The 22,058-nt window shown below is 38.0% G+C and overlaps 1 protein-coding gene across 1 annotated transcript in view; it reads left to right on the top strand.

Moving 5' to 3' along the window:
- The window catches only part of LOC122797018 (dynein axonemal heavy chain 5-like), a 547,965-nt gene that overhangs the window by 158,473 nt on the left and 367,434 nt on the right, over positions 1-22,058 (top strand). Inside the window, exon 5 of the mRNA XM_044065787.1 lies at positions 5,746-5,885. Within this exon, the coding sequence (XP_043921722.1) occupies positions 5,746-5,885 (140 nt within the window). The remainder of the gene's footprint in view (positions 1-5,745; positions 5,886-22,058) is intronic.

The following is a 22,058-nucleotide window of genomic DNA, read 5'->3' on the forward strand; positions in this document are numbered from 1 at the left end:
ATGTGGGCTGCCTCATGAACAGTGTCCTCGAGTTGTTTTAAAAGCTTCAACTCTCAGAATTCTCACAGAGAAGCTGAAAGCAGTCAATTTGACCTTTCACCCAGATATCACACTGACACATCACAGATTCAGGAAGAACACTCTACCAGGAAGTAGAACTGATGCAAATGCGACTATGTGAAGGAAAATGAACTCTTTAACATTTAAATGTGAGTTATTTTATATAATTACTTAAATATCTGTTATAATTCATAAAATATGTCAGTTATAATGATTTTAAATGATGCAGTTTCTTGTAGTAAGTAAATGTCTTATTTTAGTAGGCATAGAAAATGAAACATTTATTCAAGTGTTTTTGAAAATCTACTTGACTGCAGCATACTAATTTGTGTTAAAAACTTATGTTACAAACATATACATTACTATAACTCATTTAATTCATCTGATTGACAAGCATAAATAACTTTATAACTCTATTCTGGAAGAAATTGTCATGTGATATATTTTAAAGCAGTAGTATAGACATACAAAATACAGATGGCTTTTTTTACAATAATGCAAGTGTTTCTGAGAATTTGCATAACTATGCAGTATGATTTTATGATTTATAACAATTTCTATAAATATAATATTTTATTCTATTGACAATAATGAGTATGAATAAAATGCTCATATACAAGCAATTCAAGGTTTTTTTGGAAGCTGTTGACTGCATTTACATGACAGAAAATAGATGCATCTTAATATATGTAATGTTTGAACCATATTAGCCAAAGTTTTTGATTTAAATGAATGTTAGAACTTAATTTTACATACTTTGAATAAATTAATATGTAAATATGCCTTCTTTTTTTTTTTCCTCTCTCTTTCTTTCACTCTCTCTCTCCATCTTTCACATCTTTTATTTCTCTCTCTTCTCTTGGTTCCTAATATCAAGATTATTTGAATGCTATTTGAATACAAGTGTATTATATTACATATATGTATATAGTAGTATGAATAGTTTAAAAAAAAAAAAAAAAAAAGCTTATCTTAGTTTATATGATGCTGTTTTATCAAATGTGTAGTCTTGTCTTGCTAGATAATTGAATTGAAAGCTGTTAATTTAAGTTAAATATAACCAGTATTAAATTGATAAGGTGGTAGCTGAGGTACTGCTGCTTAGGGTAGGGGGTTAACTTGAGTGGTAAATACTACTCTAAGTTGGAGTTTTTAACTCCAGGCTGGATGCAAGGTTTAATCCTTACATTATTTTCACTTGTTCATTGTTATATGTATATAGTTTTGACATCCACAATATATTTTGTACACTCATTGTCACTACAAACAAAATTGAATCCTATACAAAATCCCATAAGAGATTCAATAAATACAGCTATATTTAAAGGTACACCTAAAGGAGGAGATGTAACATTACTTATGTTGTTATTTGTTATTTTGATCATAAGATTCTTAAGTTTTAAAAATGCCAAATGACATCTTTAAAAGGAATTTCTTTAAACATTAATGGATTGAATAATCCGTGTAAAAGGGCAAGCCTAATAAGATACATTAATTTACATAAGGCCAATTTAGTCTTCCTGCAAGAAACCCATCTCTTGAAAAAGATATTGATAAACTAGCCACAAACAAATATACAGTATTGGTTAGTTCAGAGCACACTCAGAAAAAGAGGAGTGGCTATTTTATGGAATAAAAGTATGCCCATTCCTAAAACCATTAAGTCTTATCAGGATGACAAAGGAATGTTTTGTATGGTTACAATACAAATTAATGGGAAGACTTACACTTTAATTAATGTATATTGGATACCTGGAATTGTTATTAATACAGTGAAACATCATCTTGATAAGATCATATCATTCTCTATAGGAGATATTATTTTAGCTGGTGACTTTAATTGTATACTACATGAAAGTGATACTACCACTATAGGAAAAAGAAGAATTACATCTAATGCAAAACATTTAAATGATTTTGCTAATTCTTATCATTTGAATGATATTAATAATCAGATAGATTCAAAATCATTACCATACACCTTTTTTCTAACAGATACAAAACTTATTCAAAAATAGATAGGGTCTTTATTTCTAACCAGATGGTAACAGATTTAATTAATTCCAAAATCATTTCATGTCCTATATCTGATCATAATTCAATTGTTTTGAATTCATGATAAAAAATACTCATAATGTTCAGATCAAAAGGATACCAGCATACTTAACTCAACTAAAAGACTATAAAGAATATATACTTTCAGAAGTAAAACATTTTAGACATAAATAATACTCCTGAAGTCTCCATTGTCTATGTTTGGGATGCCTTAAAATCATATCTATATGGACAAAGTATCAGATGGTATAATAATAAAAGGAAATCTTGGGATAAGGAATTGTTAGATATTCAAAGTAAATTAGACTCTTATAAACATAATAATAAAGAAAATATTATGGACAAGAAAGTTATTGAAGAAATAAACTAAATGAGAAATACAAAGAAATTTTAACTCATAAAGTTAAAATAACTTTAGAGAATACAAGTTTTGTCTTATTCAATAAGCCCCAAATACTTACATAGACTTAAAAATAAAACAAAAAGGTTGAATAAACAAAACCATATCAAAGAAATCTTTTCTCTAAGGAAAAAGAAGAATGTTTCTAATATACCAGAAATACTAGATGAATTTAGAAATCACTTTCACAAAATTAACCATAATAACATTAACATGGAACCTAAAGATAAAATAAAGGAGTTTATAACCACAAACATGAATAAAAAGCTTAATAAACAACAGATTAAACTATTGGACAAAAGTATTTCATATACAGAGGTTATTACACAAATAAATAAGCTTAAATCAAACAAAGCACCGGGTAATGATGGTATTATACCAGAGATATATAAAATCCTTTCTAAAAGTACATATTCATGGTTTTTATTTTGGCCCAAACTGAGTTAATAACCCCCCCATCTTGGCAATATACATTTATTTCGCCAATTTTAAAACCTAATAAAGATCCAACTGGATGTACTTCATATCGGCCCATCTCATTACTTAATGTTGATTATAAAATGTTTATGAGTATTTTTGCTGATAGATTGAAGACAATCATCCCCGGCATTATAGATATAGATCAGACAGGCTTCATTGTAAATAGAAATACTTTTGATAATATAAGAAGAACTTTAACATTAATTGATTTTGCAAATAGGAAAAAGAAAGATTTAATACTTATTAGTCTTGATATAAGTTCAGCATTTGATTCAGTAAGTTGGGACTATCTGTTTACCTTACTGAAGTGCACAAACTTCTCAGATGCATTTGTAAATCTAATTGAACATTTATACAAAGGAACATTGGCTTATATTAAGGTAGGAACATATGTTTCACAAAAAATACCCATGTTTAAAGGTACAAAACAAGGATGTTCACTTTCTCCACTATTATTCACTTTAGTAATGGAGCCTTGGGCTAATTTGATCAGAAACAGTACTGACATAGAGGGTTTTGAAATAGATGAAAATACAACATCCAAAATTCAACTTTTTGCAGATGATGTTCTAAGTACATCAGCAGGATCTAATTCTTCTATGCAGTCTCTATTTGATAAAATGATGAATTTTAAAAGTATGTCTGGTTTAATATTCAATGAAGAAAAAACTAAAATACTACCTATATATACACAAAAATATTCTCATTAGTGATTTTACTAAATATGTACCCAATTCAGGTCAGATAACTTATTTAGGTATAATACTATCTAAAGATATTAAATCTATTATATATAATAATTATAATGCCTGTTTTGTTAATATACAAAATATTTTTAATACCTGGAATAATATGTTTTTTACTATGGAGGAGAGACTTACAATTATTAAAATGATAATATTCCCCAAGATTTTATACTTAATACAATCAATAATACTTCCACCTACAAAAATAATTATCAAGAAACTGAATACACTAATGTTAAATTTCCTATGGGCACCTAATAGACCTAGGATTGCATTAAAGAAACATACTAATAGCTGGTCTCAAGGGGGTATTTCTTTTCCAGACTTTAATTTATATACTATCTCTTCTATTGTAAAAGTTATTACTTTATTAATAGATCAGTCATATGTCGCAAAATGGAAAGATTATTGGGAGCTAATTAGTATGCACTTCATGAAAATCTCCTTCACACATAAAAATATGATTGTAAATAACTCCATGTTATGGTTACTAAAGGAATTTTGTACTTCACCTATTACACCTAAACACATGGTTTGTTACCCATTAAATATTATTATTAGCTATCGTAACTTTATATTCATGCACCCTAAGTATAGGGAATGGAATTTTATTATATTCCCTATAATGTATACTCAGGGTATGCTTTTGTCATCTACTTCTGAAGGAACTCATTTAGCTATAGATAATGATCTAAAGTACTGGTATCAGTTGATATCTGATAATAAAGTTAAAAGTCTAGATTTCTTAAAACAAGAATTTGATCTAAGAGAAACTTGCTGGTTAGAGGTTCAGACCTTAAGACAACATCTCATTAATAAAATAGATCTAATGTCTATAACAGTTAAAGAATCTATTCCAACACTGATTGATTACTTGGTATTAAATTTACAACATAAAGTTTCTGATAAAGGTAAACTTTCATACATACATAAAATTATCAGACAAGAAACTTTTTACAGTGTAGATACATACTGGAATTATTTCACTTCTATTAATGGGGACCCACCAAATCAACAAGATAAACAATATATATTGGAATCTGCCTATAGAACTACGTCTTCCATTGTCTGGAGACTTTATACATGGAAATTTTTACATAGATCTTTTTATACACCTTTGATGATGAATAAAATAAATAATAAAGATAATCTATGTAAGAGATGTAATGTAGAAATTAATGCTGACTGGGCTCATATGTTTTATGACTGTATAAAATTGAAAGAATACTGGAAGTCAATTAATGAATTTTTGCAGGCTCTTTTTTACAGATAATTTCATTATTTCTAAATCTCTTATATTATTCAACACACCTGTACCTCAAAGTGTTAAAAAGGTTAAGCTTCCCTTGTTATGGTCTATTCTAGCAGTGGCTAGGAAAATAATAACCAGCAATTGGATTTCAGATACACCTCCTTCGTTCAATGAATTTAAAAATGTTATGAATATAGTGTGCCATATGGAAATAAACACAATTAGGTCAAGAACAACTAGAAAAACATCTTATTATATTGTACGGGATAATTTACAAAATTTGTTAAAAAAATCCTAATTTCAATAGCATGGTATTTTAGTTTAATTAATTGATCTGATTGTAGTGGATGTCTTTGTAAATACTTTAGTTGTTTTGTTGAATGTTATAATCATATCTATTTTTAATTACTTGTATAAAATTGTTATGATAGTTCTCTTGTATGTTAAAACAATAAACCTGTTTTGAAAAAAAAAAGAAGTGTGAAAAAGTTAATGGGCACAATTCTGTATGACATCTTTCATATACATATAGATATGTATACAAACGGTGATCTATATCTAAATAGTAAACTTGTTTCTCAGGAAGAAATATATATGTAATATAAAGCAACTATCCTCAGTCTAAAAACAAGAAAAGCAAATGTATTGCCGTAATGATGTGAATTGTTGGTTTTGTTAATGCTTAGTTAATGTAATGAAATGTAAAGCTTACAAACTCATGACCTTTACCTAAAACAATGTCAACAATATAGGAATCCTGACTGGAACAGCACGAAGCCGCAAGCCAAAGCTATTTGTGACAGAAGGGAATGATGTTGCTCTAAGTGGCACTTGCATATTCTTTGTAAGATCCAACACATCCAAAACCGTAACCACAGAAAATGTGCATAAGGTAAGAATTTACAAAGATATTTTACATTGCAATTCAGGATTCAATTTCATAACTATGTATCTGCTGATGGGAAGCACATCATATCCTGTAAAAGCACAAAGAGTTTTAAAAACTTTGCATTAAAAATACCGTGACAGAAGTCAAATCTTTTAAAGTGTCTATTGAAAACTTAAATGTGTTGATTATTAGATATTTAACAAGATGGACTGAAATAATTTTATTATATATATATATATATGCCATTGGTGCAGTGGTGCATGCATGCCACCTCACAGCAGGTTCTGGTGCTCTTCGATCGGTCGGCTGGTGCCTAGAGTCTTCTGTCTGCATCTCCTCCCTGTGTGGTGGGTTTCTTTCCTCCTTGGTTCGGCTCCCACATCCTCCCAACATGCTGCAGGTGGATTGAGGACACTCTAAATCCTAGGTGTGCGTAGGTGTGTGTAGGTGTGCCTTCTGTGGAAGGTTGGGGGCTGGGGGGCTGGCCCCTCAAACAAAAAAAACACTTGCCATTTCAGTATGGTGGTCATGGTCGCTGTGGCGACCCCTAACCGGGATAAAGCCGAAAGAAGAAGAAGAAGATATATATATATATGATTAAATTTATGGCTTTCTAATAGAAAGAGTATTTCAGGTGAATTTATACATGATACAGTTGTACTTGTACATATATACATACCATGAGTATGTGTGTATGTGTGTGTGTGTAAATAAATGAGAGAGAGAGAGATGTATATGTATATTATCAAAATCTATCTACATATATATATATATATATATATATATATATATATATACGCACACACACACACACACACACACACACACACACACACAGTTCGTAATACTTGCAAAAACATATGTTACTATCAAGGTAAGTACCTTATGTACCTCTAGAGAAAGGGTGACCAGTGCATTGCCCCTTTGATTGAAGAACATTCTCCAGCAGGGAGTTAATGTTCAGGTAATACCTGCTGAGAGTCCAGCACTTCACAGCAGCATATTAAGGCATGGACAGTAATGGAGAGAACATTATTATACACTCACTAAGTAGTGCTTTTGCTGTTTAGCAAGTCTAAATTTAAAACGTGGATAATAAAAAATAGAAAAGTGTAAATCTGTGTGTATGAGTGTGCTTGCTTCTGTCTTCATATGAGTGTATTGGTGCTTGTATGTATGAAAGCAGAAGAGAGTGTGTGTGTGTGTGTGTGTGTGTGTGTGTGTGTGTGTGTGTGTGTGTGTGTGTGTGTGTGTGTGTGTGTATGTGTGTGTGTGAGTGAGATTGATTGAGTAGTGGATCAAATCTTTTAAATGGTATGCATACCGCTCAACCTTTTAGTTCAAGGAATCCAGATAAAACCTAAAATAATGGGGGGAACAAAGGCTTAAAAATAGGGACAGATGTTAAACAGTGCTCTTATAAATTAAAAAGTTGCTATAATGAAATAAACCACCAAAAAAGCACTTCAGAACCAAATATTAGCATATTAATCCTTTAATTTCCGCTTTTGTCTACAAAAGCCTTCTTCAGAATAACTTCTTACAGAAATGACCTGCAATTTGTACAAGAACCAACCAATAAAAATATAAGACCAAATCAAACAATTAAATAATCAAATCCTAAAGACCATTTTAAAGACACATAGATAAAAACCTATAAAACATTTATTTATTAATCTTTAATCTTCTGTCTTTTAAAAAAAACATGCAATATTAATCAAATCATTCAGACCCGGCATTTTGTAAGCCCCCAATCTTAATTGCCATATGGTTTCTCTCTGTTCTACTTTATTACTGAAATCCCCCCCATCTAAAGATACTTGTTCTAATATAGAGAATAAAAACTTATTATATTTTTGACAATACTGGGTATGTTTAGAGTGCATTTTTATCATTTTTTTTTACCATAATAGAATAAAGATGCTCTTTGATTCTCTTGGCAAAACCCATTGCCGTTATACCGATGTAAAAATGCATCGCACCCTGAACATTTACAAATATAAATAACCCCTTTTGATTTGCAATTAAAAATTCCAGGAACCATAATAGTATAGGCTAGGTGTGGTAAACTAATATAAGGTCCCTCCCAGATAAATCTAAAGACTTGGCACCCATCTCATTTATGCATCCCTTTGCTCTTATATGACATAGAGCCCGTAGTAGGCAATTTTGTGGTGTCATTCTGCAACATACTCTTAAAACTACAAGTATTTTTGTAAACAAATTTAAGGGCCCCCTATAACCTTAATTGTCCAAATTCTCCTGTAACATCTTCTAGTTGTCCATAATCACAGCTCAAATTCCATGACTATCGATGGACAGGTCTAGACAACAAACACTAGTCAAATCCAAAGGAGAATTTTCAGTAATTAAGTTGTTTTTAAGGGGTTTAACCAAAATAGGCAGATAAAAAGTCGGTTATCTAACAGTGTAGTACCTCGCAGGATGCGCAGTAGCAAATCCCGCCCCTAAACACCCACAACAGACATTGCAACATTAATAGTAATTAGCTGTAATACTGCAATATAAGTTAATTAAAATATAGCTGTTGACAGAATTTAATAGCGAATAACAAATACCGACATATATTGCAATACATTACACCGGACCGACAATTAATGTAATTAAACCAAAAAAAGTAGGGACATGAACACCAGACACCTTTTCCGTCATGAAATACATGACAATTATGAAATATAAACAAAGATCTATATTGTACATAAGGTATAAGTGCAAATTTGAGTGACAGTGAGTGGTCCACCTTTCCCATCATTAAATACCTGAAAATTATGAAATATAAACAAAGATCTGTATTGTACATAAGTTATACATGGAAAGAACATATACATCTGTATATAAAGAGCACAAGATAACAAACAAGCCCCCATCACACCTTTCAACCATCTACCTTCTAAAAACTAAAAATAGTACCGTATAATAATCGCACATTTAATGTTATAATAACCGCTGATTTTATGTCTGAATTCACGCTATTTAAAACCGATAATGAACCGCTAACTTTAGTGTCACAAGTAACCTGCCAACGTGTACTTTCATATTGTCACAACTACCTGCTACCTAAGGTATTTGGTATTTGTTTTTCTTGAAATAAACCTGATTGTGGCATTAAAAACCTGTCCGGTGTTCATGTTCCTGCTTTTTTGGTATAATGCTTATTATACATTAATTGTCGGTCCGGTGTAATGTATTGCAATATATGTCGGTATTTGGGTTATCTATCTAACAGTGTAGTACCTCGCGGGAGACGGACCACTGTCACTCAAATGTGCGCTGACATGCCAATCATTATGGACACATCCTAACCTGCGCAGTACCGCCCGCGAGGTACTACACTGTTAGATGACCAAAAAGTCTACCTTTTCAGGCTTATTCTTTGTGTCACATGCACAAGTTCTTCTATTTTATAACCTCTGTAGACAAACAGGAACTTCCCATTATCAGTGGTCAACATAGCGACCCTGATGTTTTGGTGTCTAGGGATATTCTTTTTAATAAATCGAGGGTGACTATTATTATAGCGTAAATGCTGTTACTAAAGATGTTCTTTCTATAACTACTACTGTCAAATCTGCACTTAACTACATCCCAACTGATGTAAACATCCAAAAAGTTCACCTTTAAACCAGAATCACCAAGACTGAATTTCAAAAAAATCTGACTTCTGGTTTAATACATTTAACTCATTCACTCCGGAGCAGCTCTGAAAGAGCTGCCTGCTTAATTCCACCATAGGAACAACAGTGCAGCCTGAGCTCATTTTTAGAAAATCCATTTCTAATACCATACAGAAAACAAATGTTCGTAACTCTTTAACTATAGGAGCTAGACTAAAAATATAAACGCTAAAGTTGTTCAGCAGACACTGACCTTTCCAACAGTATAAATGTTGATAGTGCATATCAAAGTCATTATTAAATATTTGGCAAGGAATGTTGATATTGTACATATATTTTACCTTTTTGGAAAAGCAAAGCACAATAAACTTGGTCAGTGTAACATGTAGACCCATGCAATTTGTATTTAATTTGTTATTATGAATGTCAGCTTTAAAATGATACCTTAACCATTACTGTGTGATGCTCCTTTAATGGAGATATTCACATAAATATGATTAATGTAATATTTCTCATAATTGATAAATAAACAAAGCATAATATCTCATCATCTGTAACAGACAGAGACTACATATCAGTGTAGAGGTTGTGCGTCTCAATGTCAGCTTCAAAATGATGCATCACTTGTGTGATCACCATGCTCCCTTGCAAAGATATGGGAATGATAATGAGAATTATTGGAAATGTATAATTTTCATAATCCTACAAGACTAAACAAACTGTGATATCTATAGATGTGTACAGTGCACAGACATAGTTCTTTTACCATGTTATAAGGAGTAACACTGTCTTCAAAATGAGATATTACTAGGCATACTGACATGCTTCCATGCAAAGTAATTAACCAAAATATGAAAAAAATCATAATTTCCATAACCTAACTTCAAAACAAATGTTGATATCTGCACATATGTACAACATACATGCACAATTATTTTACCATATTAGAACCAGCACTACTGTCTTCAAAATGAGGTATTACTTAGCACATTCCGATTCTCCCTTGCAAAGTTATTTACCAAAATATGAAAAGAAAATCATAATTTCCATAACCTAAGTCCGAAAAAAACTTTGATATCTGCACATGTTTACAACATACAGGCCCAATTCTTTTACCATGTTGGAACCAGCACTACTGTCTTCAAAATGAGGTATTATGTAGCACATTCAGATTCTCACTTCCAAAGTTATTTACCAAAGTATGAAAAAAAAATCATAATTTCCATAACCCAAGTCCAAAACAAACTTTGATATCTGTACGTGTACAACATACAGGCCCAATTATTTTACCATGTTGGAATCAGCTATACTGTCTTCAAAATGAGGTATTACTTAGCATATTCAGATTCTTCCTTGCGAAGTTATTTACCAAAATATGAAAAAAAATCATAATTTCCATAACCTGAGTCCTAACAAAAATGATAGCTGTACATGTGTATAGCATTCAGAACCAGTTGTTTTACCATGTAGACACATATGATTGCATTCTTGGAGTAGCCAACATACTGCTGAATGGGTACATGTAAAGAGAAAAAGCAAGGTAAGGACCGCCACTCCACTAATGAACCCAGGACAGGCATGGGATTTCAGTGGCAGGCAAGGCCATCTGATCTGTCCGATAGCTGTGCTGGCTACCCACTCAGACAGCTGATACCACTGCAGTCTCATGACCTCCTTCAGTGTCAGCAGTCTGCCTTACCTATGCCTTTTCTTTTTACATGTGTCCATTCAGCAATGAACCTAAGGGATCAAGTTCTATATTAGCAAGCCCTTCCTGTCATCTAAACTCTACACATGCCTGATAAAGCAGAGTAAAAACAGAAATATTGCAGGATGGTCACTGACATATTAGATTGTATGTGGTAGCACTCTCCTAAAACTGTTGTCCTTTCTCAGCATCCTCCTAGCTTCTTACCACAGTTATTTGCCAGACTCAGAAAAATATATTTTACACAACACATTTCATAATAGAGTTTTACTTACCATACTGGTCCCTACTTAGTCATGGGTGTTTTCCATTCTTCTCACAAGCTGCATATTACCAATCCTGCATAACTCTCCGCACACCATTGTGGAGGTCCATCAAGAACAGTGCAATGCCCTCCTCAAATAGGTGAATGCCATCCCTTCTGAACAGTTGAACATCTTCTGCGGTGATGCTGTCATAACAGATTGTAGATCCACTGATCCTGTGCATCAAGCCATGCATGAACCCATTCTGTAATAGTCTGGCTTTGTACACTGCCCGTTGACTGTTTGCTGTTTTCCATATCTGTCGAGGAATTATGTCAGACCACACAAAATGACAACGTGGCCACCATGACTGCAGGTGTTCAAAAATTGCTGTGATTTGAAACCGTAGCCTTCTGAGTGGTTGACTGATGACATCATTCCCTCCAATGTGCAGCACAAGGATGTCAGGCTCAGGGTAGATGGAACACTTCTCTTCTAACAACTGCAGTAGTCCACTCCAATGCATACCTCTTCTTGCAATCCAGTATACCTTCACACTGGATGTGGGGAAGCTCAAGTTGTACTGGTTTTCAGTTTCGGAGGCATGGCTGGCAGCCCAGTGAATGTAGGAATGGCCACATACCCACACTCTAACTTGTCGTTCTCCTGGTCGTGAAGCCATGTGAGTGTCAGAAGGTGGACAAACATGCAGAGGAAAGCAAATGCAAACAGATTACTACTGATGTTTGAAAGAAGACTACATATATATGTATATCATATGCATTACCTGTTTAGCCCATGCAAATCTTCCATCCTAGCCCCAGGGGCAGTATTCTTTGCATTAGGTACATAAGTGGTGATGATGCTGCAGAGGTACATACCTACTACACACGTGCACATGCACGCACACACACACATACACACGGTTTGCATTAGCATGTTCTAATGCATGTCAGTGTGGAGTGCAGAGGCATTCATTATCATTCAGTAGAAAAACTAAATCATTATAATTCAGTCAAAATAGTATAACACTTGGATGTTACTAAGCCCTTCTTCCTACCACCTAATTTCCACCCATGACTGACAAAGTGTGGAAACATGCCCAACTACTGAGTATAAGCAGAAGTACAGTAATACAAGCAGAAATGTCAAACTTATCTGGTTCATCCATGTAAGAATTAGTCACAAAAGTAATAATTCCAGTTATCGAATCTGACCATCACTCTGGTTATAATAAGACCCAAGAGTTTTCCTCAATGCAGTATGTGCATATTGTTAACGGATAATAAATTATTCTTGAAAGCTGAATACATAAACAAAAAATTATAACAACCATCACTGAAATCTGAGCTATAGATAGCCTATACTTGTTACACCGTATCTGTATTACGATCTTCAGCAGTCTGACCATGTATGCACAAGCACTTCCCTGGTTCACAGATGAATTATTTCCCTTACCAAAATCTTCATTACTACATGCTATACACATCCCTAAATGAAACATTCACCCAAATGACCCCTTCAGAAAAATGTTGAGATATACACAATCATCAAAATTATATATATGTGCGTGTGACCAATGTATATATGTGCAAGTACATTATGTACATACATATATATCCATATACACACACATGAAAAAAACAGGGGTTTAGGATGGTAGACAGTTGATGACGAATGAGAGGCGGGGGGGGGGTTGCTTGCAATGACTCCAAGCAGAGAAAAAAAAAACAACCTGGCTTGTGCATTCAAAGTGATAATGACTTTTACTTCTGTGAATAACAGTGACAGCAGCTGAGACTTTTCCCAGAAAAGTGATAATGACTCACTGCTATATTGTAATTGCATGTATTGCTAATGTGATAATGACCTTCCTTTCATTACTGCAAAGGTATGCATGCTGAGATACAGGTGATAATTGCTGCACATAACCTGTTGAGTAGGCATTCATTATATTACCTGGTGCAGCTGTTATGTAACACAGACTCATTATCATCAGTAAGGAGAAGACCTGAGTCATTCAAATGGTATAACACTTGGATATTACTGAAGCCTTACTCCCACCTAAATTCCACACATGACTGACAAAGCCAGGAGAAATGCACAAAAAATATGGTAGCTCCATGCTGTCAGTAGTCACCTAGTGATAACCTTTATCTCACTCAGACAGTATAATCACAAATAGAATAATACAAGCAGAAGTGATGTAACCCAATGTAATTTGGGTTAGATAGGCTAGATAAAAACCTAGTACAACATCACTCAGCCAAAAGGCAGGTTAGATCATCAAGCAAACTACTACTAGAAGTCACCAACAGCTACAATAGCTTTGGAGATGCACTATATAGTAGTTCAGTGGCTAAAAAATGGAACTCTGTCCCTACTAGCATTCAAAACACATCATCCAAAGCCTCCTTTAAAGACCTAATCAGGCAACATCTCAAGCAAAGTTGGCAATGCCATGATTTCTCCCCAGGCTAGTGAAAGCAGATAACATATACATACTAAATCTAGAGTACTTGATAATAGTTTTCAGTCTTACTCACAAACACTGGCTAATCTACAATGTATGTACTGTACCTGTGTACTATGTATGTATTCTACCGGGTCCATATGAGTACATCGACAAGTGAGAAGATCGACATTCACGTCTCCGACACAAAAACACCGACACATGAAATAAGTGAAACTGCAAATCACCGACATTCCCTTCTCCGACAAACAAGGACTAAGTAATACAATGATCGTAACACATGCATAACACTGCCACACTTACTAAAACATGGTAGGCATGATTAGCGAACTTAACAGCTGTTACAGAAATGTGCATTGAATGAACATCTCCATGCTGTTAGCAACTTGAGAGGCAGTGTACAAGGTAAATACTCGCGTTATAGAGTACATAGCGCACTCAGTATCACGAGTACTTAGATTGTACACTGCCACTCGGTTTGCTGACAACTAGTACATGTTAGTCAATGTACATTTCTGCAACAGGTTTGAATTTCGCTAATCATGCCTACCATGTTTTAGTAAGTGTGGCAGTGTTATGCATGTGTTACGATCATTGTATTACTTAGTCCTTGTTTGTTGGAGAAGGGAATGTCGATGATTTGCAGTTTCGCTTATTTCATGTGTCGGTGTTTTCGTGTCGGAGAAGTGGATGTCGATCTTCTCACTTGTCGATGTACTCATATGGACCCATTCTACCTATGTTCCAAATTTCAGCTGTACACCACAAATCTATTAATTACCTTTTATTTTTAAAATGAATATTTTTTTGTTTGTACTCTCCACTGTAACTGTTTATGTGCCGCATGCCACTGTAAAAACATGTCTCTTGTAATTTGTGTGTATACTGATCATGTCTAAATAACTAAATGTGTCTGTAATTTTTCTTTGTGGCGCTTTTCTTCCCAGGCCTCTGCTGAAAAAGGGCCTTTTCGGCTCAGTCAGACACCCCCGGTTAACAAATGTAAAATAAAATAAAATAAATAAAATAAAATTTGCAGACTGACTTTCTATATGTCCCCAGTAACCCTTCCAGTTGTTTGCATTCTGTATGCACAGGCACCAAAATGACACAAATTGGCCCAGCAGTCACTTCAGCAGTGAGACCATGTATGCATAAGCACTTCCCTGAGACACAATGAATTATTTCCCCAAGCAACATCCTCATAATTATGTCCAGTTATACATGCACCCAAAATGAAACGTTTCCACAAACAAGCCTACAGTAACATTTCCTAGTACATATACCACCTGTTCTAAAAATGCAGCTGTACAGCTGGCTGGTCCCTAGCTACACAAACAGTTACTACATGACAGGTGAAGAACTATGAAAATGACACATAGTCAAACGTAATACTTACATGAAGCAGTGAAGGAGATAGCAAAGCTTTAACTACTAGATGTAGTGGAAACTGACAAATGCAAAAACATTAACAGTCCAGCCAGACAGATGGCACACAGACTGTCCATGAAGCTGGCACCCTGGGCTCAATTAGCTGGGGGAAAGCAGGGTCAAGTGGCTGGAGGAATCCTATGTCAAAGGGAAGGTTAGGGCCTTTCATCCTGTCTGCAGCATAAGGTTAACACCATGAACAGAAGCATCAACAAAAGGCATGCAGTGTACCTCACATGAGGAGAGCACTGGCAGATGTCCGCAGGTGGACTGGTGTACCCCAGATGGGAATAAGAGCACTGACAGATGTCTGCAGGTGGACTGATGGTGTACCCCAGATGAGAATGAGAGCACTGACAGATGTCCACAGATGGACTGACAAATGTCTGCAGATGGACATACACTCAATACAAAAACAGGAAAGTCAATGTATGCCACAAAAGAGACAGGGAAGAAGGACAGAGGTAAGCTATCGCTAAAAAGCTCCATCTGCTCCACACTAAAAAAAGTTCCCAAAACCCAGCCACCCAGGGGGAAGAGGCCAAAATAAAAAAAAAAAAAAAAAAAAAGGAACTGCAAGAGATCCAGAAGACTCCTAAAAAAAAGTCCAATGGAAAACCTAGAAATGCATGAATGTGGCAAACAGGTATTTTTTTGGGATGGGAATGAACATATCTAAACAAGCTTATGCCACATTATCTAAATACAACACACCACATTTATAAACAATCACAAGCTACATCTCTACAACTGACACACAAAAAATAAATTAAAAGAAACGCAGTGTCCAGTGAGCAACCTATGAAAGTGAGGTCCTGCAATGGCTGCATCTGAGACTTCAGTACATTCAGTATTATCCCCTAAGGAAAGGAAGGAGGACACTTTCACTCAACAAGGCCCTAACCCCTTTTATTTGAAGTCTGGCCCTAATCAGCGGGAGAATAATTTTCGTTATCAGGCCAACCATTGAAACCGTAGCTTATGTCAATGTATGTTGCAGCATAAGACACGCACACAGTGCATAGTGGATGAAAATGGTAAGACTGACGTTATGCGGACATAATTTCTAAGCAAGCACATTTCTCAATTAGAGGATAGGGCTACTATAAGTGCCTGCAGCATGAGAATAAAAAAAAAGTGACCAACAGCAAGGATTCTGAAATGAATTGCATACCTGTACTGCACTACCTTCTCTAAAGACACTGTGGACAAGTACCTTATGAGAATTTAAACGGTCTTAGGAGGAATGACCTACAGCCTTCTTATATACAGCTAACAAAAACAGTGATGGCAGTCTGCCCAGTTTCCAGCTGGTGGGCTAATAGAACTCTTCACACAATCATGGGTAAAACAAATGTTCAGAATGGATGTACACCAAGTCCTAAGAAAATAATTAAAAGAATCATCAGCCAAAATGTAATTTCTCTTGCTACATACATGGAGTCTGTCCACCGTAACAGACCTTGTTGATAATGTGGAAGCCCAGTCCTACAGCAACAGCATGGCCATCAGCAGGCAGCATATGGAAACTTGCCTTTTTATTCACCTGCAGCGAAGAAAATGCTAATCACCACAATTAGCCCACGTATTTATTGGATTTTAATTACCTTGCCGATCCTAAAGTTATCCTTACTTGTACAATCCATTTGTTCTTTACAGGTGGTAAAAGCTGGGGAGACTACCACATGCAGTTGCTGCAAGGAAGGGTATTTATCAACGAGAATGTGGAGTTGTTACAAGGAGGGGTATTTATCCAGGGGAATATGGACTTTGTTGGTGGATAAATACCTTAGTTCCAGAATCGCAAGTATCTCCTCCAACTGTGAGCATTCTAGCATTGTCACAGAGAAACCCATTTTACCATTTACTGGTACACAGCACAACTGGAATGTTCCATTACTGGTGGATAGTGGAATCTCTTCTTCCTCTTTTCCTGCAATATCCCCCCATGGGGGGGGGGGGGTCAGGTATAACATTTCACAATATTTTATGGGGCTGAAGAAGTTTTAAAAACTGAGGCCATACTAAAAATCAAGTAAACAGCATGCATCCTATTTCAGCAATTTTCATTGCTCAGATTTGCACCCCATACAAATGTCTTCAAAATACAAGTCCATCATACTAAGAATCTATAGATTTTTGGACATTAAATATGGCTGTTCATATTAGCCACATTTACCAAGTCACCAAACACACACAAAGAACAGCCTTTGTAGAGTGAAAGGACTTTTCTGCTTCGTCCATTTCATTTCACATAAAAGTTACTCTCCTATAGCAAGTAGAGCACTCTTCTCCCTCCCACATACTCAGCAGTTTGTCTTTTTCTCCTTTATGTGCATTTACAAGAATCCAAAACCAGTCAAAACTGCACATCAGTCTCCTCTGTTTTACTACATTTCTGTTCTGCTTGCCACCCTTTGTTTATTCCCAGTTAACATTATTCACCTTGCAAATTATTTTTTTTTGCATTTCACTGCAAAAAGCTAAAAAAATACCGTCCCTCTCCATTAGGTAACACTTCATGGCGGTAGGTAGGGTGACACTTTCACCTAAACATATTTTCTTGACTACTAGAGCCATGTCAAACCTTGTATACACCTGTATAACAAAGGGATCACTTCTTAAATCATCCTTAAAGCGCTGATGTGCTCCAGCATTACAACCATGAGGTCCCTACCAGGCTGACTCAATGACCCACTCCATTACCCATCCTTGCCACTCACCCCCAAGCAAGAGCCCACACTGCTCTAGGGACATCCATCATTTTACTATACTTCTAGCAGTTTAACCCCCCCCCCCACACACACACACACACAAAATGTATTCTATGAAGAGTTCTTTCACTTGGATTGTAAAGCTGTTGGTGTTAAAAGAATGAGCAAATGTATATCTGGGAGGGCGCTGAAGGGGAAGAGAGTTGCAGATGGCTGTGCAGTTCTTCCTCACAGCAGGCATACATATAGAGCCATCCCACAAACCTAGGAGTCACCAGCACAAGAGAAAAGCTTACCACTACTCAACAGCCTGCCTGCTACACTTTTTATTTTTAATTCATTAATAAACAGTATTCCGGAAAAAAAAAAGTGACAGACAAAATTAAAGATGTTATGTGATCCTATCTCGCCTACATTCTGAATGATGGGTCCGGAGCCGATCCGGCACGCTTATGCCAAAGAGCGAAGTCTCTTATTGGCTGAGCTTACTATATCCCAGGATGCACCACCATCAGTCCCCCAGATCTCGTTTGCCGCTTAACTGCAAAGACGTGGTCTCGAGCTGGCTGGGCTGAGTAGCTTTTATTAACTACTTTTTCTGTCAGTTTTTTGTGCTTGTATATCACAAAAGCCGTTTTAACGGCTATTGCTGCCTTTGTGTACGTTTCAGTAGTGAAATTTATTGTGTGTGATTGGGTAGAGTTTGTTTCGGACCCCCCTTTCAATCCAGGGCCTTTTCGGTCAACCTGTGTAACTGAACTTTTTAGTGTTTTAAAGTTCCCGGTTATTACTCCTAAGGCTGTGTTTTACACTGTTTCTGTAAGCCTTCGGTTTTCTGTCATAAGCGAATCTACAGTTGTTAAATTTCCTGTCAGAAATTGTTTAACATCATGTCTCAAACCCCTAGGCCTTCGGGCTTTAAAAAATGTTCTAAATGTGCTTTTAAGATGTCTGTTACTGATGACCATCTACTTTGTGTTTATTGTTTAGGGGCAAAGCACTTGCAGGAGTCATGCAGCGTATGTCACGCTTTTTCCTCTAGGGTCCTCCAGGAGAGGAAAAATAAATTGATTCTTAAAGGGTTGATTAAACCCTCTTTTGAAGAAGCCTTGTCTTCCGTCCGACTCCTGCCAAAAGAAAAGGGCTTGGCTCCGACCAGTCCGTCGGATCCGACTGCCAAGAGACCTAGGCAGGCCTCTCCTTCGGCTCCAAAGACTTCGGAGCCGAGGTCGAAGTCTGCCTCGATGCCTCCAGTATCGACTGGCTTCGAGCCGATGGCTGGGGCATCGAGAGGCGGGTCACGCCGGCTCCACTGCTCGGAGCCGACAAGGGTCACCCGCTCAGACACTTCCTCCTCGGCGAAGTCTACCTCGGCACCGATGGAATCTGGTGTGTGTGTTTCCTCGGCGCCGATTCTCAGCCGGGTCGGGGGGGTCCCCTAGTCCCTTGGGGCCGAGGGAGAGGTCTTCGAACCCGTTCTGTTTCCTCTCGGTCTTCGAGAATGCCGGATTCTGATATAGACAGGGTGCTCCAAAGACTTTTCCAGTCCCCAGTCTTCCAAAATTTGTTTCGGCTCCGACCCAGTTGGCCTCGGAGCCATGACCATGACCCACCCCATTGCTATTCCTCCTCCGACTGCTTCGGCCCGCCGGAGCAGGTGCTCTTGGAGCCGGTGGAGATCTCAGGGTCGGCTCCGACCCTTACTCCAACCCGGGCCTCGGGTCCGAGTTTGCAGCGGACTTCTTCGGCTGGACCCGAGGGTGATGTTTCGGGACCTATGCTAGCCTCCCTCTCGGCGGGACTTCCGTCTACTATCATGGCCCCGGAGACTGGACGCTCCCAGGATTCTGGAGGTCCGAGAGCCATGAGGAGTGCCTTGGCCAAATCCTCTTCGGCCATCTCTCGGTTTTACCAGCACCTTCCCTGGGCGTGGAGACTGGGTCTTTGGCAGTTCCCCTGTCCGTAGCCAGCGGAGCCCCGAGGCCTGAGGTTACCCCAGTGGGGTTCCTCCTCCTGAGGGTTCTTCGGAGTTGTCTTCAGAGGAACCCCCAAGGAAGAGATCGTGCAAGAGGAAGCACGTGGACTCCCAGTCTATTACATCGGACACGGATATGGATGATGCAGAGGGGTCCCCTAAGTCGTCCTCGGATGATGTCTCCTTTGCAGACATCTTAGAGATCCTCAAACAACGAGGCGGCTGGATGTCCAAACCCCTCTGCGGACGAATCAGTGCTCCTCAAGGCCTTTGGGGCTCAGCCCTCCGCCTCCTGGGTGTCTCCGCGACGAGCTTCTGGATTTAGTTTGTCGGGGAACACCCGGATACCGTGGAACCAGTCCCTTCTCGCCCAAACAAATTCTTATCTGCTCCCCGAGAAGGAGTTCCTTACTAAAGGCGTGGCTGTAGATGCCATGGTGGTGGCATCTGCTACACAACAGGACGTGGCAGAGGCTTCAACGTCCATCCATCCTCCTAATAAGGAGTCTAGGAGTATGGATAGCCTGACTTCAGCGGCCTTTACCTTAAGGTCTCTGAATTATTTGGCACATTTTACCAGGCTTCAGAGGGATCTGGTCAAGGAGTTGTCAGACTCCTCTCGGTAACCTACCTGAGCAGCTAGCCCAGTCCGTTAGCTCTCAGTTGGCTATCCTTACGCCAATTGCTAACTCGTCCATGAGGCTCATTTCCTATGCGGTCAAGGGGCGGTAGAGCGGCAGGCACAGGCGTGGCTCTACAAGCCTGGCTCCGCTTGTGTCAGTTTGCGGAGGCCTTCAAGTCTTCCTTCGCCGACGCTCCCTTTGATGGGTCCTCATTGTTTGGACCCAAGGTGAAAGACACCCTTACCCGCTGTGAGCAAGAGGGAAAACGTTATCTGCCGAGGGGCCCGTTATTCCACTCCCTTCGGCCTTACCCCAAGGCCAAAGGAGGGAAATGTGGTTCAAAATCTCGCAAGTTTTTCTCCCAACAGCAGGAAGATTCCCGTCCAGAGGCAGAGGGCGGGAAATTTTTCAGGGAGACGCCGTCCCAGAGGCGGCAGAGGGCCCCGCAATTCTGGAGACCGCGAGTCCTTTCGTGGCTCTTCAGCCTCCCACACGACATGAGGGATTGCCCGGCTGTGCTGCTCGAGCCAGTCGGGTGTCGCTTTGCCAAGCACCTAAAAGCCTGGGAGTCAATCACTCAGGACAGATGGGTGCTTCGGATAATTGCCGGAGGTTACACCATCCCATTCAAATACTCACCCCCTCCGTCCAAGAGAATCCCGGACCCACCACCCAGTCAAAGGGAAATAGCAGCCGCAGAAGCTTCAAAGCTGCTACAAAGGAGTCATCCAACCGGTCCCCACAGACCAAATCGGATCAGGAAATTACTCCAGGTTCTTTTTAGTGCCAAAAAAGACAGGGGACCTGAGACCAATATTGGATCGCAGCAAACTGAACCTATCCGTCACGAAATCCAAATTCCGAATGGTCACGTTGCAATCCATTCTCCCGTTGTTGGAGAAGGATGTTTGGATGTGCTCCATAGACCTCAAGGACGCCTATTATCACATACCGATACATCAGGCGTCCAGAAGGTATCTGCGCTTCAGCCTGGGAGCCAGTCATTACCAATTTTGTGCTCTGCCCTTTGGTCTCACCACAGCCCCCAGGGTGTTCACCAAGTGTTTGGCAGTAGTGACGGCTCACCTGAGGAGTCTTGGATTCCAAGTGTTTCCCTATCTCGACGACTGGCTCCTGACTGCTACCACCAGGCATCTACTTATGGACAACCTCAAAGCCACCATCTCCCTGGGTGTTTCTAGGGATTACATTCAATTGGTCAAAGTCTGTCTTGCTGCCCTCTCAGCATAAAGTTTATAGGAGCAGAGATAGACTCAAGATTGATGCTGCCTTTCTTCCTGCCGAAAGGATCCGAATTTTACAGGGCCAAGTTCAAGCTCTGATCTCGAGATCCAAAGCCCCAGCCAGGATG

Source organism: Protopterus annectens, chromosome 3.part0, assembly GCF_019279795.1.
Source record: "Protopterus annectens isolate FY-2018-M chromosome 3.part0, PAN1.0, whole genome shotgun sequence".
NCBI classification, from domain to species: domain Eukaryota; kingdom Metazoa; phylum Chordata; order Ceratodontiformes; family Protopteridae; genus Protopterus; species Protopterus annectens.